Source organism: Miniopterus schreibersii, assembly GCF_964146895.1.
Source record: "Miniopterus schreibersii genome assembly, chromosome: 2".
Classification (NCBI taxonomy): domain Eukaryota; kingdom Metazoa; phylum Chordata; class Mammalia; order Chiroptera; family Miniopteridae; genus Miniopterus; species Miniopterus schreibersii.
In genome coordinates, this window is record NC_138102.1 from 15,352,925 (window position 1) to 15,377,208 (window position 24,284).

Below are 24,284 nucleotides of genomic sequence, written 5' to 3' on the forward strand. Positions count from 1 at the left end.
TGTTAAGACCTGAGAAAGAGCTCCCAGACAAGAAAAAGCTAAAGGAGTTCATCACCACCAAACTAGCATTAAAACTAAGTAAAAGGGCCCAGCTGGGCGTGGCTCAGCGGTTGAGCATCGACTTAGGATCCAGGCGATCGGTGTTCAATTCCCGGTCAGGGCACATGCCCGGGTTGTGGGCTCGATCAATGACTCTCTCATCATTGATGTTTCTATCTCTCTCCCTCTCCTTTCCTCTCTCTGAAATCAATAAAGATATATTTAAAAAAACAACAACAAAAAAACACTAAGTAAAAGGTACACTGGGGTACCTTATACTCTTCTATTTTTGTATAATTTTCCACCATAAAGTGTTTCAAGATAACAGGCTTAAGATAAAAAAGGAGCAGACCTGTAAATCTGTCAAGTGATAAAACTGATTTAAAATAGCTTTTAAAGAGCCCCAGGGAAAACAAACTTAAATCCTATTTTAACTTAGCTTATTATTGTTTTTAATAATATACTTCAGTGAAAGAGTAAAACTGAAAAATGTTAAAGACCTACGTCTTCAGTATACTAAGAATTGAGTATTTAAAATACTCAGAATTGAGTATTTAAGAATAGCACAGTCCAAATGCTCAGGAGTGCACTGTATAACTATATACCTCTAGCACACAAGCCGCATATCCTTAGAGAATTTCCCTTCGTTTCAATACTCTTCGTCTGTTCCTGCTCTACTTTGTAAACTGTCATTGACTCAGGTGGGAGCTGTGTTCATTTGAATTTCGTAACACAATAGCTGCCTGCTATCAAAACATGTCATTTCAGATTCTTCTACTACAATGACAGCAACACTAAGGGGTATTTTAGGGAGAAAAAAAGCAGCATAAAAGCCATCCCTATCTGAAGGAAACTGTAAAAGAAATATGACATTCCCCTTTATAAGGGGGCGGGGGAGAGAGCTAGCCTTAATCAGTTCCTTGTTCTGCCCGCTGACTTTGATGTCCTAAAAATAGTAAGTTCTAAAAGTACAGCAGCTTTGGGCTTTTACTCCGAAGGGTTGCGGGTTTGATTCCTGGTCGGGGCACATGCCCGAGATGCAGGTTCGATCCCCCCGTCAGGGGTCTGGGGTCAGGACACGTGCAGGAGGCAGCCGGTTGATGTTTTCTCTCACGTTGGTGTTTCTTGCTCTCTCCCCCTCCCTGTCTCTCTGAAATCAGTGAGAGCCATATCCTCATGAGGATAGAGGGAGGGGAAAATAAAAACATCCTTCCCAGCTATCTAACATTCTACAGTTTTAGTACACAATCCACAGTTAAAAACATGAATACATTAACACAAACTGCCTAATGAAATGTTCAGAAATAAAAATGGCTTTTTTAGGGTCTAAAAGACACCAGGTACTATTTGAATTTTTCCATATGAAAATAAGCCCTATACAAAGAACATTAAATTACCTCAGCACAACTATTCACAAGTCAAGATTTTATATCAAATTTCAAAATAAAACTTTCAAGTGTACCACAATCAATGTTTTTGTTTAAAATGAGTTTATTTGCTCAGCACACCAAATAGGATGCAAGCACTGTCGTGACAAACATACAGAAATATGCAGACCAACACAAAACAGTAATTCAGTTTAAATGAAGGGAAATCTCTTTAAATGTTATGACAACATACTCCCAAGAAGAATCTTTTCTTCAGTTAAGTTAATTATACATTTCAATAAAATAAAGGGTAATGGATTAAGTGGAAGTTAGCTTGTGAATTTTTCTTAAAAATAAAACTCCAACTCTATTAGTCCATGCCAGTTAAACACTAAAACTAAACTTTCCGAAGGAGTGCAAAAGGAGATGAAGGGGTTAGTTACGTTTTTGCTTGAATAGTCCAGAGGAAAATGGTTACTACATATACAGCAGGCAAACTGTTAAGACTGACTGAGCTAGCACTGTACTAAATTTCAGTCTCAATGCTCGTCACTGTGCTAAGTGCTCGTCACCAGTTAGTATGGCACATTTTGGTCCATGATATAGTTTAATGCCAAGACATCCCAATTTGTTACAGATACACTTAGGTTACTGTTGCTTGTTTCATCTCTAAATACATATAGATATTTAAAAAGCCAGTATACTTCCACATACAAAGGCAGGTTTTCCCAGGAGGAATTTATAGGAAGTAGTCTGGGGTGCGCCGGGTAACGTGAGGCTCTCCACGACGAGGTGCTGGGTCAAACTGAAGGCTATAAATGGCAAAAACAAAACAAAACAAAAACAAAAACCCGATAGTTAAAGGATTTGAAATTATAAGTAAACAAATCAATGTTATAACCAGAATGGACAAGTCACAGTAGGTGTTCTCCATGAAACTACCTCACAGAGCTATGGGGAAAATTTAAGCAGATAAAATGTCCGATTCAGTGCCTGGCATAAAAGGTTTGCAATATTCTTGTCAGTTAAATGGAAGCAGGCAGAGCAGACGTGCTTGTTTTATGCTAGACTTCAGGGAGAAGTATTCAGTCTTTTACTATCAAGAATGATGTTAATTACAGGTTTACTGTAGATGCCCTTTATCAGGATGAGAAAGGTCCCTTCTCTGACTTGCTTACTGAGTATTTTTATTATGAAAGGGTGCCAGGTTTTGATAGTACCTTTTCTGGCTTTACTGAGATCATGTGGTTTTTGTCCTTTATTCTATTAATACAGTTTATTATACTGATTGATTTTCATGTTCTGAACCAACTGTGCATTCCTGGGATAAATCCCACTTGGCCATGGTGTACCATCCTTTTTATACACTGCTGGATTCGGTTTGCTAATATTTTGTTGCAGACATTTACATCTAAATGCATTAACAGTATTCATCTGTAGCTTCCTTCAAATGTCTTTGGTTTGGTATTAGGGTTATGCAGGCCTCAAAGAATGAGTTGGGAAGTAATGCCTCTCTTTTTTGCCTCTCTTTTTTGTAGGTGTTTGTGAAGGACTGGTGTTAATTCCTTTTTAAATATTTGGTCAGTTCCACAGAGAAGCCAATGGGGCCTGGGTTTTTCTTTGTAGGAAGTTTTAAAATTATGAATGCCATTTCTTCACTTGTTACAGGTCTGTTTAGATACTCTATTTCTGAGTCAGTTTTGGTAGCTTCTGTATTTCTAGAATTTTCCCATTTCATTCAAGTTGCCCAGTGTTGCCCTCCAGTTATTCACTGTATTCCCTTATGTTTCCTCTTACTGCAGTAAGGTCTGTAGGGGTTTTGGTAACATGTCTTCACTCTTATTTTCTTGGCCAGTCATTCTTTTGTTAAAATTAGTCAACATTTTTGTTGAAATCAATCAACTTTCAGTTTAGCTGATTTTCTGTTTGTTTTCGCTGCATCCCCTAAGTTTTGGTCCATTCTGTTTTCACTTTCATTCATCTCAAAGTATTTTCTAATTTCCCTGTGATTTCTTCTTTGACCCTCAGGTTATTTAAGAGTGTTTTAATTTCCATATATTTATAAATTTTCCAGAGTTCCTTCTGTTATTGATTTCTAATTTCATTCCATTGTGTTTGGAGAACGTACTTTGTATGATTCCAGTCTTCTTAAACTGAGGCTTGGTTTACAGCCTAGCATATAGTCAATCTTAGAGAATGTCCCAGGTGCATTTGAGGAGACTCAGTATTCTGCTGTTGGTGGTGGGGTGTCCTGTAGATGTTAGGTATAGTTTATAGTGTTCCTCAAGCTTTCTATTTCCTTGTTGACCTTCTGCCTAGTTTTATTATTGAAAGTGGCATAATAAAGCCTCCAATGATTGCTGAATTGTCTAGGCCTTCATAGACTCTGTTAGTTTTGCTCCATATATTCTAGCACTCTGCTGTTAAGTGCAGGTTTATAGTTGGTGAGACTCTTCTATCATTATGAAATGTCCTTATTCATGTCTAGTAATAATTTTTGTTTTGAAATCAACATTACTGATATGACTGAATTTACACCTGTGATTCAAAAAATGTCTTCGTTTCTTGGTTCCTGCTTTAACTGCTTTTTTTTTCACTGAAAGGATATTGCTAGTGTACCATTTAAGTTCCTTTAATAACTTTACAATTACTTTTAAAAATTATTTTAATTAGTGGTTGCTCTAGAGCTTACAATACACAAGTTAACATGAAATTCTACTTCAGATTTATATTAACTTAATTCGAGTGCATCTATGTATGTTACAAACCCCAAAATACTTATTATAATTTTACAGAATCTTATGACCTTAAACCTGAGAAGGGAGAGCAAGTATACATTTATAGATTTTGTTATATTAACCTCATTTTTATTTTCCTCATATACTTCCTTAGGATTCAAGTTACCACCTAGGGTCACTTCTTTACTTAAGCTTTGTTTCCACCCTTCTCCTCTGTACTGTTACTGTCAAATATACCACGCTTGTACATATTACATTTCCCATAAGTTCAACTGTACTACAAATGTACCCATATTGTGTAATGCAACTGGTTTTAAATCAGTTAAGAAAGCTGCAACTGTGCTGTCTTTTACAACTGCCATGGTGCACGTGCATGTGCATTTATTTACTTCCTGGTGTCATATGCTTTCAGCCTGAAGTAGATCCTCTTGGCAGGTCTGCTAGCATTGAATTTTCTCCATTTTGCTCATGTGGGAACATTTTTCTTTTGCATTCATTCTGAAGTTTTGCTGTATGTAAGATTCTTGGCTGAGTTTTTATTTTCAGCACTCTGCATGAATACACTGCCTTTCTGATGAGATGTCAGCTGATTATCCTATCCAGGTTCCCTTTGCAAGTCATTTTTCTCTTACAGCTTTCAACCTTTTTTCTTTTAGATGTTCAGCATTTTAACTATGACGTGTCTGGGTACGGATTTCTTTTAATATATCCAAGTTATATTAGTTGAGCTTGTTGGATGTGCAAATTCATATTTATCATTAAATCTGAGACGTTTCAGCCATGATTTCTTCAAATATCCTTTCTGCCCCCGTTTCCCTTTTCTCTCCTGGAACTCCGGTACACTTCACACTCATATTGATGTGCTTAAATGTGTCCCACATTTCTGAGGCTGTTCCTTTTTGTTCACTATTTTTCTGTTAAACTTCTCCTTGCTCTGCTCTTTTGCTTGATGCTACTAGTATCATGAGAGAGACAAGAGCCCTCTTAATTGGTCTCTACCAATGATACTCACTGTTTTCAACAAATACTTAGGCTTGGAGTTCTCCACCCTCTGTTCCATGTAAGACCAGTCCCCTCAGGCAGAGCTGAGGAACTTTTTGTTCCACCTCCCACCCTCAATAGAACCTCTATGCCACTGCTTTGGAGCTGTTTCCCCCTCCCCTCATTATTTTATTTTAATTTTTGCTGAAGCTAGTGTGCATGCACTAGGTCCTATTACCTGTTTTTGTTTTTTTTAAATTGATATATACCTGACACATGTTTTTCTCAGGCATACACATGATTTGACACACATACACACTGCTAAATGATCACCACAGTATGTCTAGTTAAAATCCACCATCACAGTTACAAAGTATTTTTTGTAATGAGAACTCTGAAGATCTATTCTCTCAGCAACTTTCAAATATACAGTACAGTATTAACTAGTCACCACGGTGTACATTACACACCCTCAAACTTATTTCCTTTACAACTAGAAGTTTGTACCTTTTGACCACCCTTCACCCACTTTCTAGTGACACCCTCCTATTCTTCCAGGAGCTGGAAGAACACTGGGGACCCAGCATTCCCTGCCTGCCATGAACTCCTGGAATAGAGCTTCCACCCTAGAAGCTAGATAGGGGAAGGGAATCTCAGCCTGCTTGATTGTACCCACCAGGAATAGAGCTTCTGTAACCCAGGACTGGGGTAGGTGTGATATGCTGGCACAGACACCCCCCCCCCCCCCCGGGTGAAACCATATCCCTATACTAGGAGCTAGAGAAGGGGAAAAGCCCTCATCTTCTTGTCCAACTGCCTACTGTAGTTTCCATACAGGGGATCTATGACTAGGGGAAGGTAGTCCATTGTAGCTCAAATTTCACAAACTCCAGCTCTTATTACTGAGATTTAGATTTTCTAGAATAAGTGTTTCTCTATCTGCTGTATATACTTAGAACAGTTTCCAAAAATTTGAAATACTTGTTTAAAATAATTTTCTCTAGTTAAATAGTTATTTTTACTGGGGAGAGGGTTTGTCACATTCCTCATTCCCATTATTCCAGAAGCGGAAATCCTCTACCTGCCATTTTAAAAATCTACATTTTTAATTTTCCTTCTAAAAGTGATTATATACAATTAAAATTGAAAGTTACTTACAAGGAATATTTTAAAGTGTCATCTAATTCCATGATAGCAGCCTGGTTCCCACAGCGATAACAGTAATTGGGTGCACTGAAAATGGTAACCACATTCCGATCATGACACCAATTGTATCCCTGCAACATTAAAAAAAAATCAGTATTTCACTATAAAACTATAATCTTGACACAGAGAAGTTTAAACTTAAAAATTACAAATATTTTCTGTGGAAGTGCAGTCTTCTAAGTTACTTTATATAGTATCTATCATTAATCTTGTGCGCCTGCCCAGAATATTCAACTGTTGGGCACAGGGTTTCATTATTGCATGGAGCTCAGTAAATGCATTGTTCTGGCTTAATCTATGCTTGCAATCTTGGCTATGGTGTGTACTCAATTTCTCCCACCATCATGGTAAATTTCTTAATTTTTCTCTTGTCAGTTTTTGTTTGTATATTTTAAATCTATTATTAGGTAAATACAAATTTAGAATTATTTCCTCCCAGAGAACTGGGCTAGTTTTCTCCAGTAGTAACCTGTTTTCATTTCTAATTATACTTTTCATCTCTGAGCCTATTCTGATTCTTATTAGCTGTATTTTGGACAATTATCTAATTGATATACCTGCATACCATTTTCCATCCCTCTACTTCTAGTCTGTGGTGTCATTGTGTTTTATATAAATCCCAAATAATAGCTGAATTTTGATTATCTAATTTGAGTCCTACCTTTTAAGGAAATAAAAATTTTCATCAATTTAACATTTTTTATGATTACTGATATAATTAAATTTAATTTTATCATATGAACTTATGTTCTTTATTATGCTCTCAGTCCTCCTCTTGCCTTTACAGGGCTTGTGAAGTTTTCTCTCATTTTGAAGCCACTCTCTATTGGTTTGGAAGGATTATATTCTATTTATATTCCATTCGTATTTACAAAACAGTAACATCATAATAGAAAATCCTGCAGGCTTCACCTTAACTAAGTGATCCAACTAGCAGGGGGATAAATAAATTTCATGATCCCTGATATAATGCACTGAAAAGGACACATCATTATGTAGTATATCTGCCAAAAATGCACACCCTGAATCTATAACCACAAGAAAACTATTTATAAAAAATAAAATTGTTTGTACTTTTCAAAAATGTCAAGATTATGTAAAACAAAGAAAATCTGAGGAATTGTTTCCACATCAAAGGAGACTGAACGCAGCACAATCCTCAACTAGATTATACATACACACACACACACAATTACATTTTGCGATTAAGGCCATTAGTGAGATAATTAAAATTTGAATAAAGTGTTTAGGTTAGATAATAGGTTAGATAATAGTACTACATCAATGCAAATTTATTGACTATGATAAGTATACTGTGGTTATGGAAGAGAAAAGTCCTTATTTTTACAAAATACACATGAAAATTTGGGGGTAAAGGAGCATCATGTAACTGACATTCAAGCAGTTCAAAAGAAAGTAATGTGTGGAACTGACATTCAAGCAGTTCAAAAGAAAGTAACGTGTGGAAGGGAAGGGGGTAGGAAGAGAGAAACAGAATGATAAAGCAAATATTAAACTATTAGTATTTGAGGAATCTGACTTTAGGACACAAAGGAGTTATTTGGTATTATTTTTGTAATTTTTCTCTAAGGCTAAATTAACTTGAGAAGTGAGTTATAATTTTGCTATAGCAAACTAGTACTTTCCCCACTTGCAAAAGCCAGCCAAGTTTCTTCTCCTTTCACTTACATAGTGGTGAGGCATGCTTCTGCTATTTAAGTCATGAAGGCTTTATTACAGACACGTATGTATCAGAAATGAAGAGCACACCCCGATGGAAAACGACATACCTCCATTACAAGCTGGTGAGCGCGGGAAACCAGGGTGAGGCCATTGGCATGATTAAATGTTTCAGAAATGTCTTGTCCAAATGTGTAGCCAGCACCACGTGGTGAAATACCCCATCCACCACGATCATCTGGATCTGACCATAACAGATCGCACATCGGGCCCTGGCCAAGAAAGTACATACATGTTATAAATTATCAGCATTTATATTTAACTAACTAACTGTTACTATAATGTGGTTATGTTTCTTTTCCTTTTAACCTAAACTAAGTTTACCTCATGTGGAACTTCTTGTAACCGATCCAGGGCCCTTATATGGTCCAGTGTATCTATGGATGGAGAGAGGCCACCATGGAGGCAGAATATCTGTTTATGAATTTATAAAGAAAATAAATGTATTAATTATTAAAAATTAATGAAAAGTAAACAATGATTATAAATATCAATCCTAATAGCTCTTTTCAAAATAAAGTTTCAAAATATTCACCTTGGAGAATGTGTAAGATACAATGAAAAAGGAAACAAAAATCACATCAGAGAGAGCTGTTAATATTTAAATATACTTTGTCTCTTCTTTATAATCCCAAATATTTTATACAGTGTTTTTCCCCCTTCTCTGGTGAATGGGATCTCTATCTTTGTGACCCATGATTGCATTTTCTATTGGTGCTAATGTACAAAACTTTTTTCTCTTAAAACAAAGACCCTACAGGTTCCTGTTATTGGTCCCAACAGTTTTTCAGTTTTCTTTGATTCTTCTGAGTACATAATCATATTTGCAAAAATATTTTTCTTTTCTTCTCAATGTTTATACCTTTTAATTCTTTTTATTGCTCACTGTACTGGCTAAAATTTCCAAAACAAAACTAAATACAAGTCAGTGGGATTTACTTATTTCAGTAGAATACCTATTCCCAGGCCTATCCTCTAGGAATGTGGAATAAAGAGAGAGTTATAATACAAGTTTTAAAGGGCATTTTCCCTGATTTTGATGAGAGGATTTCTGATGATAGGTATAGTCAGCATAAGTTTTTTTACCTAATTCATGTTATTTTATTTTATTCCTTAATAACTGAGTTTTAAAAAAATATGTTTTTAGCCCTGGCCAGTTAAGCTCAGTAGTTAGAGCATCAGCCTGTGGACAGAAGGGTCCCAGGTTTGATTTCCGGTCAAGGGCACATACTTGGGTTGCTGGTTCTCCGAGCCTACGGTGCGTGTGGGAGGCAACCAATTGATGTGTCTTTCACATTGATGTTTCTCTCTCTCTCCCCCTCCCTCCATTCTCTCTCTGAAAATTCAGCAATGGAAAAAAATATCCTCCTGTGAAGATTAACAAAACAAATAAATAAATACGTTTTTATTGACTTTTAGAGAGAGAGGGAGGGAGAGGAAGAAAGAAACATCAATGTAAGAGCAGAGCATTGATTGGCCACCCCCTACTGGGGACTGAACCAGCAATTCAGGCATATGCCCTGAGTGGGAATCGAACCAGCAATCTTTCGGTGCACAGGACAACATCCAACCGAGCCACATTGGCCAGGGCTGTTTTCTGTAAAAATTAATTTTAGAGAGAGGGAGGAGGAAGGTAGAGAGGGGAAGTAAGGAGAGAGGGGGAGAGAGGGAAACATGGATTTGTTGTTCCGCTTATTTATGCATTCATTGGTTACTTCTTGTATGTGCCTTGACCAGAGATTGAACCTGCAACCTGGGCATATTGGGACGATGCTTTAACCAACTGAGCTACCTGGCCAGGGTTCGTGCTCACAGGGATGACGTCTATAAACTGGGATAAAGGAAACATAATTTTTTTCTTGTACTTCTGAATGTTTTCATTTTTATACAATTTTTTACAGTATGTCTGTAATACTTGTTATAGGGGGAAACAAAGCATTCATTTCTTAGTAAAGAAGATGTAATGCACACTATTACTGCTTGTAATTACCATGAAAATGGGAATAAAAAGTTATTAATGATAACCAGCAGACACTGTGTATATACGTGGAGATAGAGAGGCAGAAAAAGCCAAGGAGATGAACTTTTATCCCATCCCAACCTCCACCCCCCCCATAAGCGCACATACACACCTGTCCATCTACTAAAGCTGTCAGTGGAAGATAATCAAACAGATCTGTAAAGTATTTCCAAACATTGGCATTTCCATACTTTCGTAGGCATTCATCATAAAAGCCATATACTTGGGTAATTTGTCGGCTTTCGTGGTTTCCTCTCAATATTGTAATACGTTCTGGATAACGCACCTGGAGAAAAGGCAAAAAAACACAAACCCCAAAACCCATGATACAAACCGTATTTTTACTAGTGACACGCTAAATACATTAACCTCTGACCCATTTCTTTAAATGGAACTTTTGTCTGCTAGTAAATTAAATGTTGAATCTTTTTCAGAGTAAAAGATGTTCTCGTTCATAACTAGGCCCTGATTAAATGGTGATGAAACAGGTACAGTCCTCCTCCATCACTACTTACACCCTCACTAGAGTCCTTATTAACTGATGCTGTATGACCGCAAGAAACTTGGATTCTTTGTCTCAAATACCTCCACCCTCAAACTATCACTAGTCGTCTTCTGTGATTTCTTACTGCTGAGTGGATAATGAAGATCAGAGATTTGGACCTGAGACAAACTCCTCTACAGACTAACTTCTCCCGCCACCTTTTCAACGTTTGTTTCCCACAAGACTGTACTTACCAACAAAAACACAAAAATAGGCCTTTGCTAAATCTAGGCAAGATTTCAAATGTATTAATAGTCTCTTTTCCATTATAAAATAGAGACATACCTTATAGCATACTATTTAGTTAGGAATATGTCTAGTAACTTATGAAAAGCATCGGATTCTGTAAACTAAATTAACCAGAAGCTGCAAATACACACTTCCATTCATACATATGTACTAAGCATCCCTTATATATATCCAGCATTAAACTCAGTGCTCAAAGCTAGGTGGTCTTCACAAGTATACTAAAAAACTGCTCTTTAGGGACTAATCTCACTAAAGAGGTATGTGAACTAAGTTACAGAAGGCAATAAACTGCTATGTAACATAAATACGGGGTGGGACAATGTGTTTCATGGTAATATAAAGGAATTAGGCTAAAATGCTTGAAGACTTCAGGGAAGAACTTGAGCTGAATCTTGGCAGAAGAGGTAAGAAATCAGAGTAATCCTGTGAAGAAATTGGACAAGGAAATATATGGAGACAGACTGAGCAATGAAATTCTTTGATTTGACACAAAGTGTTTATGCTACCAACTACTGGCAGGCAAAGTCAGGCTACACTATAGAGGACCAGCCAGGGAGTTTGAGCTTGAGTGTACAGGCAACGTGGAATCACTAAAGAATTTGGGAGCAGGGAAGTGATAAGATGAAACTGTTAAATAAAAAAGACTTGATTTGGCAGTCTATGCAAGGGCAAGGAAAATCTGGAGGGGTCAGATCCTGGAGGCAGAAATATTAGTTACTAATATTGTTACTAAAATAATCAGAGTGTGAAGTCATAAAGATACGATTTGGGTAGAGATAGTAAAAATAGAAAGACACAGGAGTAACAAACTTTTCAAGGTAAGAATTTTAAAAGACTAAAAAAAAAAAAGACTTGTTAATTGACCAAACATGAGGGATAAGTGGCTAAATCAAAAATGACACCAAGACTTCAGCTATGGAGTCCCCAAGAGAATGATTTACCAGAAGTAGGCAGGAGAGGTTTAATGTATTATTCTCATCTCTCCTTTAAAAGATATAAAATCAACTATTATTTTGAGGGGATATAAACAGAATAGATCATTAAATAAAACAGATGATATGCAATACTGCTATTTTTGCCTTTTGCTGGTTTAAAGCTTGAAAAAAAATTAAATTTCATTAATCATACCTTTAATGCCACAAGAAGAGTCACAGTCTCCACTGAATAATAGCCTCTGTCTACATAGTCACCCATGAACAGATAGTTTGTATCTGGTGATTTTCCTCCAATTCTAAAGAGTTCCATAAGATCATGGAATTGACCATGCACATCTCCACAGACGGTAACAGGACAACGAACCTCTTGCACATTTGATTCTTTTGTTAAAATTTCTTTAGCCTGTTAGGAAAAGGAAATCAGCAATTAAAAAAAGATTCTATCACAAACTTAAAGGCATCATTACTTATGTATTAAAAGAAAATCTGGGGGAAAAAACCTGAAATGTGCCTTATAATATCATAAAAAAACAACAATACCACTGTACACCTACTAGGATGGCTAAATTAAAAAGACAAATAGCAAGTGTTTGTGAGGGACGATGTGGAGAAACTGGAACTCTCACGCACTACTGGTGGGAATGTAAAATGGTGAAGCCACCGTGGAAAACAGACTGGCAGATCTTCAGTAAGTTAAAAACAGAATTACCATATGACCTGGCAATTCCACTTTTAGAAATATACTTAAGAGAGATGAAAACTTATGTTTACACATGTTCACAACATTATTCACAACAGCCAAAAAGTGGAAAACACTCAAATATCCATTAAAATGTGGTATATCTGTTTAACGGAAGATTATTAATAAAAAGAAATGAAGTACTGATACATGCTACAATGTGGAAAACATTACACAGTAGTCTCCCATTATCCACAGGGCTTAAGTTCCAAGACCCTCAGTGGATGCTGGGAACTGTGATAGTACCATATCTATACTATGTCTTCTTCCTATACGTACATACCTATGATAAAAGTTTAATTTGTAGACACAATAAGAGATTAACAATAACTACAAATAGAATAAAATAACAATATACTGTAATAAAGTTACATGAATATGGTTACTCATTTCAGGGGATTCCTTGCTGGAGTCTTCTAATAGGCTCAATGCTTTCCGGCACAACATGCTGCCATCAATAGGAACACGGTTTCTGTTCTTGTCTTCCACCCACAAATGTAATGCCTTATCCATCTTAACTAAGCACTTATCATGCACTGTGGCTGTAACTTTTTCAATTTGAGCTGCGACACCAAAACTAGCATAGCTTTCTTTTTCCTTTTTGACAATTTCATGATAGAAGATTCATTCTTACCAAAGACCTTTGCAATCTTGGTACATAATTTTCTTTTCTGTGCTTTATTAGGAACTTTTACTTTTCACTTAAAGGAAGCACTTTATGGCTTCTCTTTGGCATATGTGAATCGCCAGCATCACTACTCTTGTGGTCTGGGGCCATTATTAAGTAAAATAAGGGTGACTTGAACACAAGCACTGTGATACCCAAAAAGAAAAGTGAAACAGTGGATATAAGGGGGGGACAATTGTATTAAGTCAACCTGATAACTGAGATAGATGGCTACTAAGTGACTAATGGGAGGGGTGGGTGAACAGCATGGAGACAATGGACAAAGGGATGAGTCATATCCCAAAGGGACAGAGCAGGACAGTGACAGATTTCATCATGCTCCTCAGAACGGCATACAATTTGAAACTTAAGAACTGTTATTGCTGGAATTTTTCATTTAATATTTTCGGACTGTGGTTCACCTCGGGTAACTGAAACTGGGGAAAGTGAAACCATGGATATAAGGGGGGGGGGGGATAATTGTATTAAATGAAAGAAGGCAGTCACAAATTGTCATATTTTGTTTGGCTCATTTTACATTAAATGTCCATAACAGACAAATCTACAGAGACAGAAAGTAGATTGATTAGTGGCTGCCTAGGGCTGGAAAATCTGGGGGAGAAGGTAATGGCTAAGGGGTTTAGGGTTTCTTCTGAGGGGTAATGAAAATGCTCTAAAATTATGGTGACAGGTCCATATCTGTGACACTGAACTATACATTCTAAATGGGTGAATTGTATGGTATAGGAATCATATCTCAATAAAGATGTGTTTTTTTTTTAAAATAATCTTTTTATTAATTATTTTTACATTAAAAATTTTTTTATTGAATTGAGAGAGGGAGAGGGAGATAGAAACACTGATGAGAGAGAAACTTCCATCGGCTACCTCCTGCATGCCCCCAACCGGGAATCAAGCCCACAACCCAGGCAATGTGCCCTGACTGGGAATCGAACTGGCAACCTTCTGGTACATGGGATGACACTCAACCAAGCCACACAAGCTGGGTAAAAGATAATCTTATTTACTAGTTAAAATAGGTTAATAAAGAAAAAGTCACAAATTAATTATTCAAATTCTTTTATAAAGAAACACATTCTTCTAATTCATAAACCAACCTTCAACGTCATTCCAACTATTTTATATTTAATGAGGCAATATACCATTAGAATGCCCTCAGTTTACATATAAACAATGACAGATTAAATGTACAGACTAAATTCAAGTTCATTACACCTCATCTATTTAGCAACTTTGCCTAATAGGGAAAAGATCCCAGAATTGGAAATAAGTAAAGAAATTAAAAAAAAAAAAAAAAGGCCTCTGAAGGCCTGTAATAAAAACAGATATAATAAAAGTGTATGTATTTTCCCACCAACCTGCCAGAGGAGTCTATTAGGCCTTATTCTGCGCCCCTTGTCGTGTATAAAATTCTAATAAGCTATTTATGGCAGTTTCAGCTCTGAGAGAGATTACTAACAGGAAACCATGAAGGACGAAGCACAAGAGGTAAGAACTGGGACTAATATAGACATACAAACTGAGAGTAGGAAGCAACCTCATAGTGACAGTGACAGTAGCAAAAATGACACTGGGAAACAAAAGCCACACACTCAGGATGAAGCTTAAAGCAGGGCCCAATAGAGGAGAGATAAGACTGGTGGGAGAGTGAAATTTTAGGGACAGACATTTCTCTGCCTCTCCAGGGACTTGATAATCTAAAGAGCATTTAAAAACATGGATTTTTTAGTTTCTCTACCCATAAGTTCCTATTTCTCTATGTCAACAGACTTTACCATTGTCAATTAGTGGATGTGCAATAGTATCTTTTAATTTGCACCTCTGACACTTTTTAAAATGCAGCTTTTCATGTTTATTGGTCATGGATTTTTGTGTATGTGAAATACCAACTCACAAAATTAGACTAGTTTTTCTACTTGGTTGGTTGTATTTTCCCTATTGATTTGTACCAGTTTTACTTTTAGTATTATGTTTACCCTTTACTGGTTTTATGCATTTTAAACATCCTCTCATAGCCTGGGGCTGATTTTGCTTAGTGTTACTAAAGTTTTTGTTGTTGTTTCTAAACTTTAAGATAGCCAAATTTATCACTCTTCTTTCACAGTCCCTTTATGGTCTGTGCTATTTGGGTACTATTTCTTGTTTTAGAAACTGTTTCCTAAACAGACGTCAAAAAGGCACTCCTGTATTTTTATCCCAGAAGTTTTTGCTTTCACATTTAACAGGTCTTTAATCCAGATCTGTAATGTGTTGCATGGTATAATGTAGGAATTCATTTTAATTTTATTACTCCTAATGGTTAACCAACTGGCTTGGCATTATTTATTATACAGTGCCATCCCTTCCTCACTAATTTGTAATGTCACCTCTGCCAAGTTTTTGTAAAGACCTATGTCTGTTTCCTGATTTCTTAGACCTGGACACAACCTTGTATACCACATCTCAGATTTTCTTAACTCTTTTTTTCTGAAGGAGCTGCCTGTCTCTTGAACTGTTCTGCTGTAATCACTGATGGTACCCTTGCCCAGCCACGGAGCTGGAGTCTAAGCTGAAGTTGTGGACCTGCTTGGCTCTGACTCTATGCTGAGTTGCTCCTCTACTTCAATACATGGATGGAATGCCACATGGTGGGATGTGGGATCTGGCTTCTTGAGAAGGTGCTGAGGGCTGGATAGTACAATTTGGAAATATGTGTTGGTCATCTCTCCATGGAATGAACCTCAACTAGTAGGAAGAGGGAGAAAAGGGAGCCAGGGAAATAAATTGCCTCCCAAGGTAATGTACCATACTGCACTGCTTCACAGCTTTTCCCACCTTATTTTTTCCCCCTCACCTTACATCCTTGAGCTTGCAATCCCCAAATAAAGTTAGTACTTTAATCCTTGCCTCAGTTTCCATTCTCACTGGTCTCCTACCTCTGTCAAAAACAGACTGATTTAATCACTTTAAGAAATCATGCCCAGCCAGGCGTGGCTCAGCGGTTGAGCATCGACCTAGGATCCAGGAGATTGGGGTTCAATTCCCGGCCAGGACACATGCCCGGGTTGCGGGCTGCAGCTGATCAATGACTCTCTCATCATTGATGTTTCTCTCTCTCTCTCCCCCTTCCTCTCTCTGAAATCAATAAAGATATATTTTTAAAAAATCATAATAACTGGGAAATCATAACCACTAATCACAGTACTGATGTTAGGATAAGTAAAACAAAATCACAATGAAAGTCTGTATATACACTGTTAGGACTCACAAAGAAAGTCTATTTCCAGATCGGTCTATGCAATTGGATGCACTAAGCCCAGACATTTAATTTGAAGACTCAGGGACAATGGCAAGTTCTATTCCAACAGGTGTTCTCACCAATATTCTAAAACATTTCTAAGGCTTGACTTTTGACTGGCTCTAATCTCTAATTTCTACAAAATTTCCAAGCTTGGTTCTCTAGCTTTCCTTTTGATTCTAGGCTACCAAATATTTTTCCAACAAATACTGTCTCTGCTTAAGTCAGCCTGGTAGCTTTCCAAGAGTTATGAACTATGCAGCCTATGTTTTCTTCTTTTTGCCTATAATTTGTTAGAATGAGATGATACGTACAGAAGTCTTCGAAAAATATGCCCATTGCCAGAGTCACAGTAACAAAAAGTTACTGTATTTGGTTTTGGAAGTCAGCATACAAATTCTTTTCTTTTCCACCTCTATTTAGCACATATCTATCTGCTATAAAACATTATAGGTTATCTCCTATGCTCTAGGCAAATTAATCTACAGAAAGCCACAGAACAGACTGACGTCTGAAACATGAGACTAAATGAAGTTAAAAATTCTACAGGGCTAGGTTAACGTAAGCAGGATGCTTGTCCTCCTTCAGTTAAAAGGGTCTTCCATAAATGACAGTGGACCTTTTTTTAAATGACAAGGAAATGAACCTTTCTTTTATCTCAACAACAGTCAAGTGTCTGTATGCCAAGTAACGTCAAGTATAGAATACAGCATATACTCTGATAAATCTACCCACGTTTTCTTTATGTATCTTGCTATTATTTTACATTTATTTTATTATTAAAGTTCTTTTCCTCTAAAATTTGTCATGTGGTAAAAACCTGTGAAGAATTAACTTTACCCAAAGGGAGGTCTGGCCTTTACCCCAGCTGCCGAGAGGTAACCACTAAGCCCCAGAGTGTCCTGGTTGATGAGTCTTTCTGCAGGCCTTGACCACTGGACAGTCTAACATGAGTCACAATGGGGGATTAAGGTGGCCTGGTACCAGTTCCACCTCTGGAGGAACTGGAGGTTAGTGGAACCAGTCCATCCTGAACTCTGTGCCATGTATCTCTTCCCTCAGCTGATTTTAACTTATATTCTTTCTTTGTAATAAACTGTAATTGTGAGTTTAACAGCATTCAGTGAGTTCTGTGAATCCTCCCTGTGAATTATTGAACTCAAGAGTGGTTCTGGAACACACTAAACTTGCAATTGGTATTAGAAGTGAGGGCAGTCTTGGGAATGGTGTCCTCTAACTCCTATAGTATCTTTTTAGCTCACAAAAGTAAATCAGAATAAAGATCTGCTAACAAACAAATAGGCGAAGTTTCTTTTCCCTCTTTACTTAGAGTAACATCACCAAGGTTCTTCAAAATAAAAACAACAACAAAGTTTATCAGGTCAAAAAGCCTCTACCAGGACTTAAATATAGTTCTAGTCACAGAATGTCCTGCACAGCGCCAGACTGGCTCTCTAGGCACACCATCTTTTAAAATTACTGTGCATAACACTGTTGCGAGAATGAACTGCAGGTCATTTCTCTATACACATGAGGGGAGTCAAAGTCACAATTAGCTTCAAATGTTGGACTGCTAATTTAAGTTAAAGGTAAGAGCTAGTCTCCTGAGAAGATACACCTTCCTATTTTATGCAATTTTTCTCTAGACAGACATTAACCTTGAAGGTGGCATACCACAACCATTCATACCCATATTTTTTGTAATTATTCTACAACTGGCGTTAGGATGGATTTTGTTTTTGCCAGTACCTCAAAATAGGGCTTTAACCAGTACATTTTGGTCTTAATTTCAGCTGACTCCTTCAGTTTTTATATAATCTGAATTAGAATAGAAATTTAATTTTTAGGAAAAACACTATCATATAAAGTAAGTTTCTATAGAGTAATATTTCCAATAGACCCCCAAAATCATGTCAGTTAAAAAAATTAAACTAAGATCTAGTTGCAAAGAATTAAACGAAAAGATGATTTATATAATTAGGCTTGACTTTAATTTTTCTCATATTCTTTCTATATGCCTGCCATTCTTACCCTGGAAGGGTGGAGCAAGTACTAAGTAGACCAAGTAAGGAGTGAAGTTACTTGATAAAATCGCCACTAATCTCAGTACTCTGTGCTTCAGATAACAATGACCACAAGAAATACTGAAACAATATTTGTCAGGGTTCCCTAGTCACTACACACAAAACCTTTTCTGAGGTACATTCACGAGCAAAGTTGTATCAACCCACCTTTTATTTTGCAAGTTTTTCTGAAAAAAAATAGGGTGACAAATTTAAAACAAGATGAAGCAGCTTTTTCTTTTAGTTTTTCTTCATTTAATATTCATCTAATGCTTATTTCTCATCAGGACTTTACACAGGTAGTACCTTAATAGTCACAACCATCCCAGAAGATGGGCAAATAGTATTATTCCTGTCTTACAGATGAGCAATCAGAAGTGCAGAGACTGGCAGCTATCAAGTTGTGGAGCCAGGGTTTGACCTCAGGCTGACTACTAGAGCTCGTTATCTGTAAACAGTACACTTGTCAGGAAAAGAGGAGGAAGGGGAAGAGATATAAAATAGAACTAGACTACGGTTAGAAGACAGAATATAAGTACCACGAAGGGATGCCACAGTTGCTAGAAGAGGGCTGCAACTGCTTAGGACAGTAGAGAGAAAGGAATCCTATCATACTTCTCCATCCCATTGGCAAATCCATCAAAGGGATGAAGGACGAAAATAAATGACTGGGGATTGTGCCTTAAAAAGTCACATTCAGTGCAAAAGTTCAAATATTCAAAGAAAAAAATGGGTAAGATATAAGCTTAAATAGACCTGTAAGATCCTAGGGATTGGTAGTCCAATTTATTTAGGAGCTGAAATAAAAATTAATCTCTCCTGATTTAAGTGATTAAGGCTCAAGTGTGAATAAGTGGTGGGTGGTACAATATTCTCTAGGAATATATCTTAAAATTTAATATTAGAGTCAAAGGGAAAACAGATTTGACTCCCACCTTTGTCCGTAACTTCAAGTTTATATATAATGTTAACAGTGAGGTTAACTGACCCAACTAATTTCAAAGCTGGATATTTCACTTGATACTAGAGCTTGAGAGAGATTTAAAATGTAAATTTTAAGACTCATGAAATTATAGGTTATCACACAAGAAAAGTGAATGTCGACTTGAAGCTATAAGTAAACTAAGTTTAGAGAAAAATATCATTTGCTTGGCATGATATTTACAGAAATAAACTCTCCATTTAAATAACTATCTCCGTTTATGATATAAAGGCACTTGTTACAAACACTACTTTAACTCAACATTAGCTACTACTCCTCCATCCCTAAGTTGCTTACTTTTAAGAATGCCCTATTAATGACACTGGCAAAATCTTTCCTTCTCCAGTGCATTCGTGAGGCATCCTGACTTCCAAACATAATGACCAGGTCTTACAGATTATGGCTTAAAAATACAAACCAACCCAACAGTATTAAAGAACAAATAACCTCCTTACTCCTTCATATGGGACATTTTCACATAAAAATGTATACAAAAGATAAATGAGAAAAACTCCAGATTTTAAAGTAAATAAGATGGAGAGTCCAAGATAATTCCAGCGGTTAAGAAAACAATGGATACAGAATTCAGAAAGCTAAGATCGCAATCAAGAACGACTGGAAACAGTTGACCACCTGCATATTTTATTACTTGGGAACAAGAAAAAAAATTACCTATAATAGAAACGGAAAGAACTTTCTGAAAAGTGCTACCCTGCAGGAAGAACGCATACCCCATTTATCATCTCAAGCAAGACTGTTGCCCAGCGTAAGGCTTGCTCAAGCTTTCTGAAAACCAACATTTTGCTCCCAAGAGCCTCTCAATGTGAAGACCAGTCGCCATCTGTTTCAACCAAAAGTGAACCTCCATTTAGAAATCAGTCTCCCATCACAGCCACCTCGGGGAAACAGATGCTCGACACGCTCCAAGTCAGGGCCCGATTTACCTGCGAAAAACCCTCCGTTTAGTAACAAGCTGGTTAACAGGAACGACATCCAGGTTAGTTTTCGGCGCGTTTTCCAGTGAAAGCCTGCCTGGGACCGACTGGCCGGCTTTCTAGAGAGTGGACACTGCGGGTCCACACGCGACACGCTGGGGGGTAACTCCCCAGGAGAGCGTCGGCGACCCGTCAATCACGGGGCGGGGGCGGGGCTCCGGCGCCACATTCCCCGCCCATCTTCGCCGACCCTCCGGGCCAGTACCGCGAGCCGGCCGGGGCCGTGGGGTGTGCCCGGGGGGGAGGCCCCGGAGCCCGGACACGCCGGCTGCACGCCCGGTCCCGGGCCCGGCCCGCCCGCACCCACCCGGCGCTCCCGCTTTTCTCCCCTTTTCTCCCTTACCTTTTCGCACAGCGTCCGCACCTGATTCTCGTTCAGCTGCTTACACTCGTTCAGCTGCTCGACCCACAGGTCCAGCTCCTTGGTGACCGCCTTGTCGTCCATGGCGGTCCGCTCCCCTCCCCCCTCCCCCACCCACCCCCGGCCCGGGCGCCGCTCCCCGCCCCGGCCGCCGCCGCCAGCTCCCAGCGGGAGAGGAAGGAGCCGGGGAGCGCGGCCAAGGGCCCCTCGCCCCGGCCCAGCCCAGCGGACGGCTCCGGGCGCACGGCCTCCAGGAGACGCCCCGCCGCTCTCGCCCGCCGGGCCGGCGCCCCGCGAGTGGGCGAAGGGCGCGGGGCAGTGGGATGGCGCGGCGCGGGGCTCCGGCGCACCTCCGGCCGGACGCTGGCCACTCGCCGCCTGCCGCCCGCGGGCCTCTCCGGGGTCCCTCCCCTTCAGTCCCGCTCTCTCTCCCCCCGCCGGCTTTCCGTCACCGCCCGGGCATTTCCGCCGGGAAAAGGCGCGCGGGCGGCGCCGCCGGGGCGAAGACGCGAAGAGGGATGCAGCGGCCCCGTGCGGCGCGGCGGAGAAACGGCCCGGGAGGGCGGGGACCGCGCGCTGCCTCCCTCCGCGTCCCCACGCTCCCCGCTCCCCTGGATCTCTCCTCGCCCTTTCCTCCGGGACCCTCGTCCCGCCTCGGTCTCTGCGGTGCCGCCGCGGCGCTCGGGAGAGGGGCTGGGGCGCCTGTGCCTTTCCGCAGCGACGCTGCCTCCCCAGGCTTGGCGCGCTGCCTCAGCATTCGTGTTTACTGAGTGAATGCGTGAGTTCTCTTGGCCTCCTCTCTGCCCCTAACCAGCTGTGGGGCCCTAAAAATCTCAGCCCCCCTTCCGCGAGAAAGAGGAGATGATTGCTCCGCACTGTCAACCCGTGCGCGGTGCAGCCCCGGCACTCTTCGGCCTGTTTACCGCGGTGTTCACGCAACGTCCTAAAAGCCGTTCACGCAAGTGTTTCTCGAGCGGCGGCTAGCTGCGGGATTCCCTGACGGGCCGATGGCAGACGACCGAGCTTCCTCTCCTGAGGAGCGTCCTGGGCGCTGCCCGGGGAGCGCGTCCCGTCCGGCAGGGCGCGGGCACCGGCCTGGGCTTCCCGGCGCCCTCGCGCGTCCTCGGGCCCCGCCGCCTCCCGCGGTCTGCGCCCCGCGTCGGCTCCGCGGGCTCCGGACGCCTGCTTTCTCAGGCGGCGAGGAAAACTAAAGTGCAGTTTGGGAGCAACAGGTGAGGTGCCTCATCCCTTCCAGGCAACGGCTGTGGGAAGGCGGGCTTGGAGGGGACTGCGGGCCTTCTCCCCGGGCAAAAACTTGGGAGCAGACGTGAAAAGCTCTAAGGAATTTGTTTTGTTTTGTGGCAGAGGGCGGGTGTGTGAGAGGCCGCGGTCCGTGTGGAAAGCTGTAAGTACTCCGGTCACCAGAAGTAGTCACGGGCGGAAAATGAGGCCCGGGGCGCTGCTGCCCTCCAGCGAGGCGGCGGGGAAACTGCGCCGAAGAGGCGGCGCCCGTGGGCGCCCGGCGCCGAGAGGCTGGCCTGAGGGCCTTGCAGCTAAACCTGGAAGCTCAGAATGAAAACGAGGGCACTTTCTGAGCGCTCCATGTGTTCCCTTCATCATAACCTTACGAAGTTGGTGCTGTTACGATTGTTCCAATTCGTCGTATGATCCTGAGGAAGAGCGTAAGCGACCGGCCCGAGGCCACTCAGCTGGAGCCGGACGACGACACCCTGTAGCTTTCCAACCTGTGTGTTCTACTGTCACCAACCCTGTCAATTACTTTAAGGATGTTTAAAAGGCTCCTCGGCCCCAAGATGACCCAGTTATTTCAGTATGTGTTTTATAAACGTGTAATTGGAATATACAATTCACTGTAGATTTGCTACTAAATTGCTTTGCAGTGCTTTTTTGGGTGGTTTTTCTTATTGTGGTCTTAGCATTTACCACTTTAACTACTTTTAAGCAAATAATTCGATGGCATTAGGAACATTCACAGTATTGAGCAACCCTCACCACTATGATCTCCAGAACTCTGTCCCAAACAGAAACTCTGTGCCAATTAAACAATAATTGCCATCCCCCCTAATATACACATACCTTTATATATTTATCGTAAACCTCAGAAGTACCCTTAGCCTGACATCCCAAAGAAGCATTTAGTGCTTACCCTAATACTCTTGAATTATCTGGATTATTGATTTAATTCTAATTTGCATTTTCCCATATTATATCATATTCCATTGATTCTAAGATACCACTTTTCACAGTTTAACATCCCTGAAACTGAGTCCCATCTTACAATTTAATGACATCTTAGGTTCAATCAAATCCGTTTAGAATGAGAATTTATAGCCACAGTGCTGGTACAGGTTATGTTACTTTGGTCTCTCCCCACCCTTCAGTTCAGGGTATAATGATGGTATTCATTTAATAGTAAATTTTGTTCCTGCTTGAATGTGGTTTGTTACTCCCATCCTTATGAATTTAATTTTCTTCTTCATATGTAGCACGTTACCCAAGCCTCCAAAAGTAAAATTTATCGAAAAATGTCCTCCTTTCCCTTAGCCATTTCGCTCTGTTCTCTCCTCTTTGTAACCAACTTCATTGTTTTGTTTTTCTGTTCTTTTATGCAAAAATATGCACATATATTTCCTCTTCTCTCTCACGTGAAAGGTAACATGCTATATGTACTCTTTTTTTCAGTTAAATATTTCACCAAAAACACTCCTTACTGGTTCATACAGATTGTCCTCATTCCATTTACAACTGCAAAGTTCTCCACTAACGTAGATAACATAGTTTCCTCAACTATAGCTAAATGTTTGGGCCCTTAGGTAACTTCCAAAATGTTGCAATTATAAATAATGTATTTATATTTTTATATTGGAGATTTGTCATCAGGACAAATTTCTGGAAGTAGCGTACTGGATCAGAGAGTAAAGGCCTATGTAGTTTCAATAGATATTGACAACTCTATAAACATTGTAGAATTTAGCATTCTCACAAGCCATGTACGAGCATGCCTGTTTCCCCACAACTTCATCAACAGAGTACATGGCCAGGCTTTTAAAATTGTGCCAATATGATAGGTGAGACATAATAGCTCAGTGTATTTTTAATTTGCGTTTCTGCTTTTTTCATTTTTCTCCCAAACTAGATTACTATGACTGGCTTAATTATGAATCATCTCCTACGTCTGTAGCAGGGATGTATCTTTTTCTTTTTTTAAAAAAAGATTTTTTATTGATGTTTAGAGAGAGGGGGAGGGAGAGAGAGAGAGGGAAACATTGATGTACGAGTGAAACATGGATGAGCTGCCTCCTGACGGGGAATTGAAGCAGCAACCTTTTGGTGCCTGGG

The 24,284-nt window shown here is 39.7% G+C and overlaps 1 protein-coding gene across 1 annotated transcript; it reads right to left on the bottom strand.

Annotated features, from left to right (window-relative positions):
• Positions 1 to 1,510: 1,510 nt before the first annotated feature.
• On the bottom strand, positions 1,511 to 21,350 carry PPP2CB (protein phosphatase 2 catalytic subunit beta). Its single transcript, XM_081128314.1, has 7 exons — positions 20,907 to 21,350; positions 12,013 to 12,222; positions 10,204 to 10,377; positions 8,396 to 8,485; positions 8,122 to 8,283; positions 6,284 to 6,402; positions 1,511 to 2,218 (listed from the first exon to the last, which is right to left on the bottom strand). The coding sequence occupies exons 1-7, from the start codon at positions 21,006 to 21,008 to the stop codon at positions 2,146 to 2,148; spliced, it is 930 nt and encodes a 309-aa protein (XP_080984440.1). The 5' UTR covers positions 21,009 to 21,350; the 3' UTR covers positions 1,511 to 2,145.
• Positions 21,351 to 24,284: the final 2,934 nt, after the last annotated feature.

Coding starts and splice junctions, on each gene's coding strand:
- PPP2CB (XM_081128314.1), bottom strand. CDS start 21,008: ATGGACGACAAGGCGGTCACCAAGGAGCTGGACCTGTGGGTCGAGCAG. Junction 8,486..10,203: donor CAGCTTTAGTAGATGGACAG/GTGTGTATGTGC, acceptor ATTCATAAACAG/ATATTCTGCCTCCATGGTGG. Junction 6,403..8,121: donor CTCACCAGCTTGTAATGGAG/GTATGTCGTTTT, acceptor TTAATGTTGCAG/GGATACAATTGGTGTCATGA.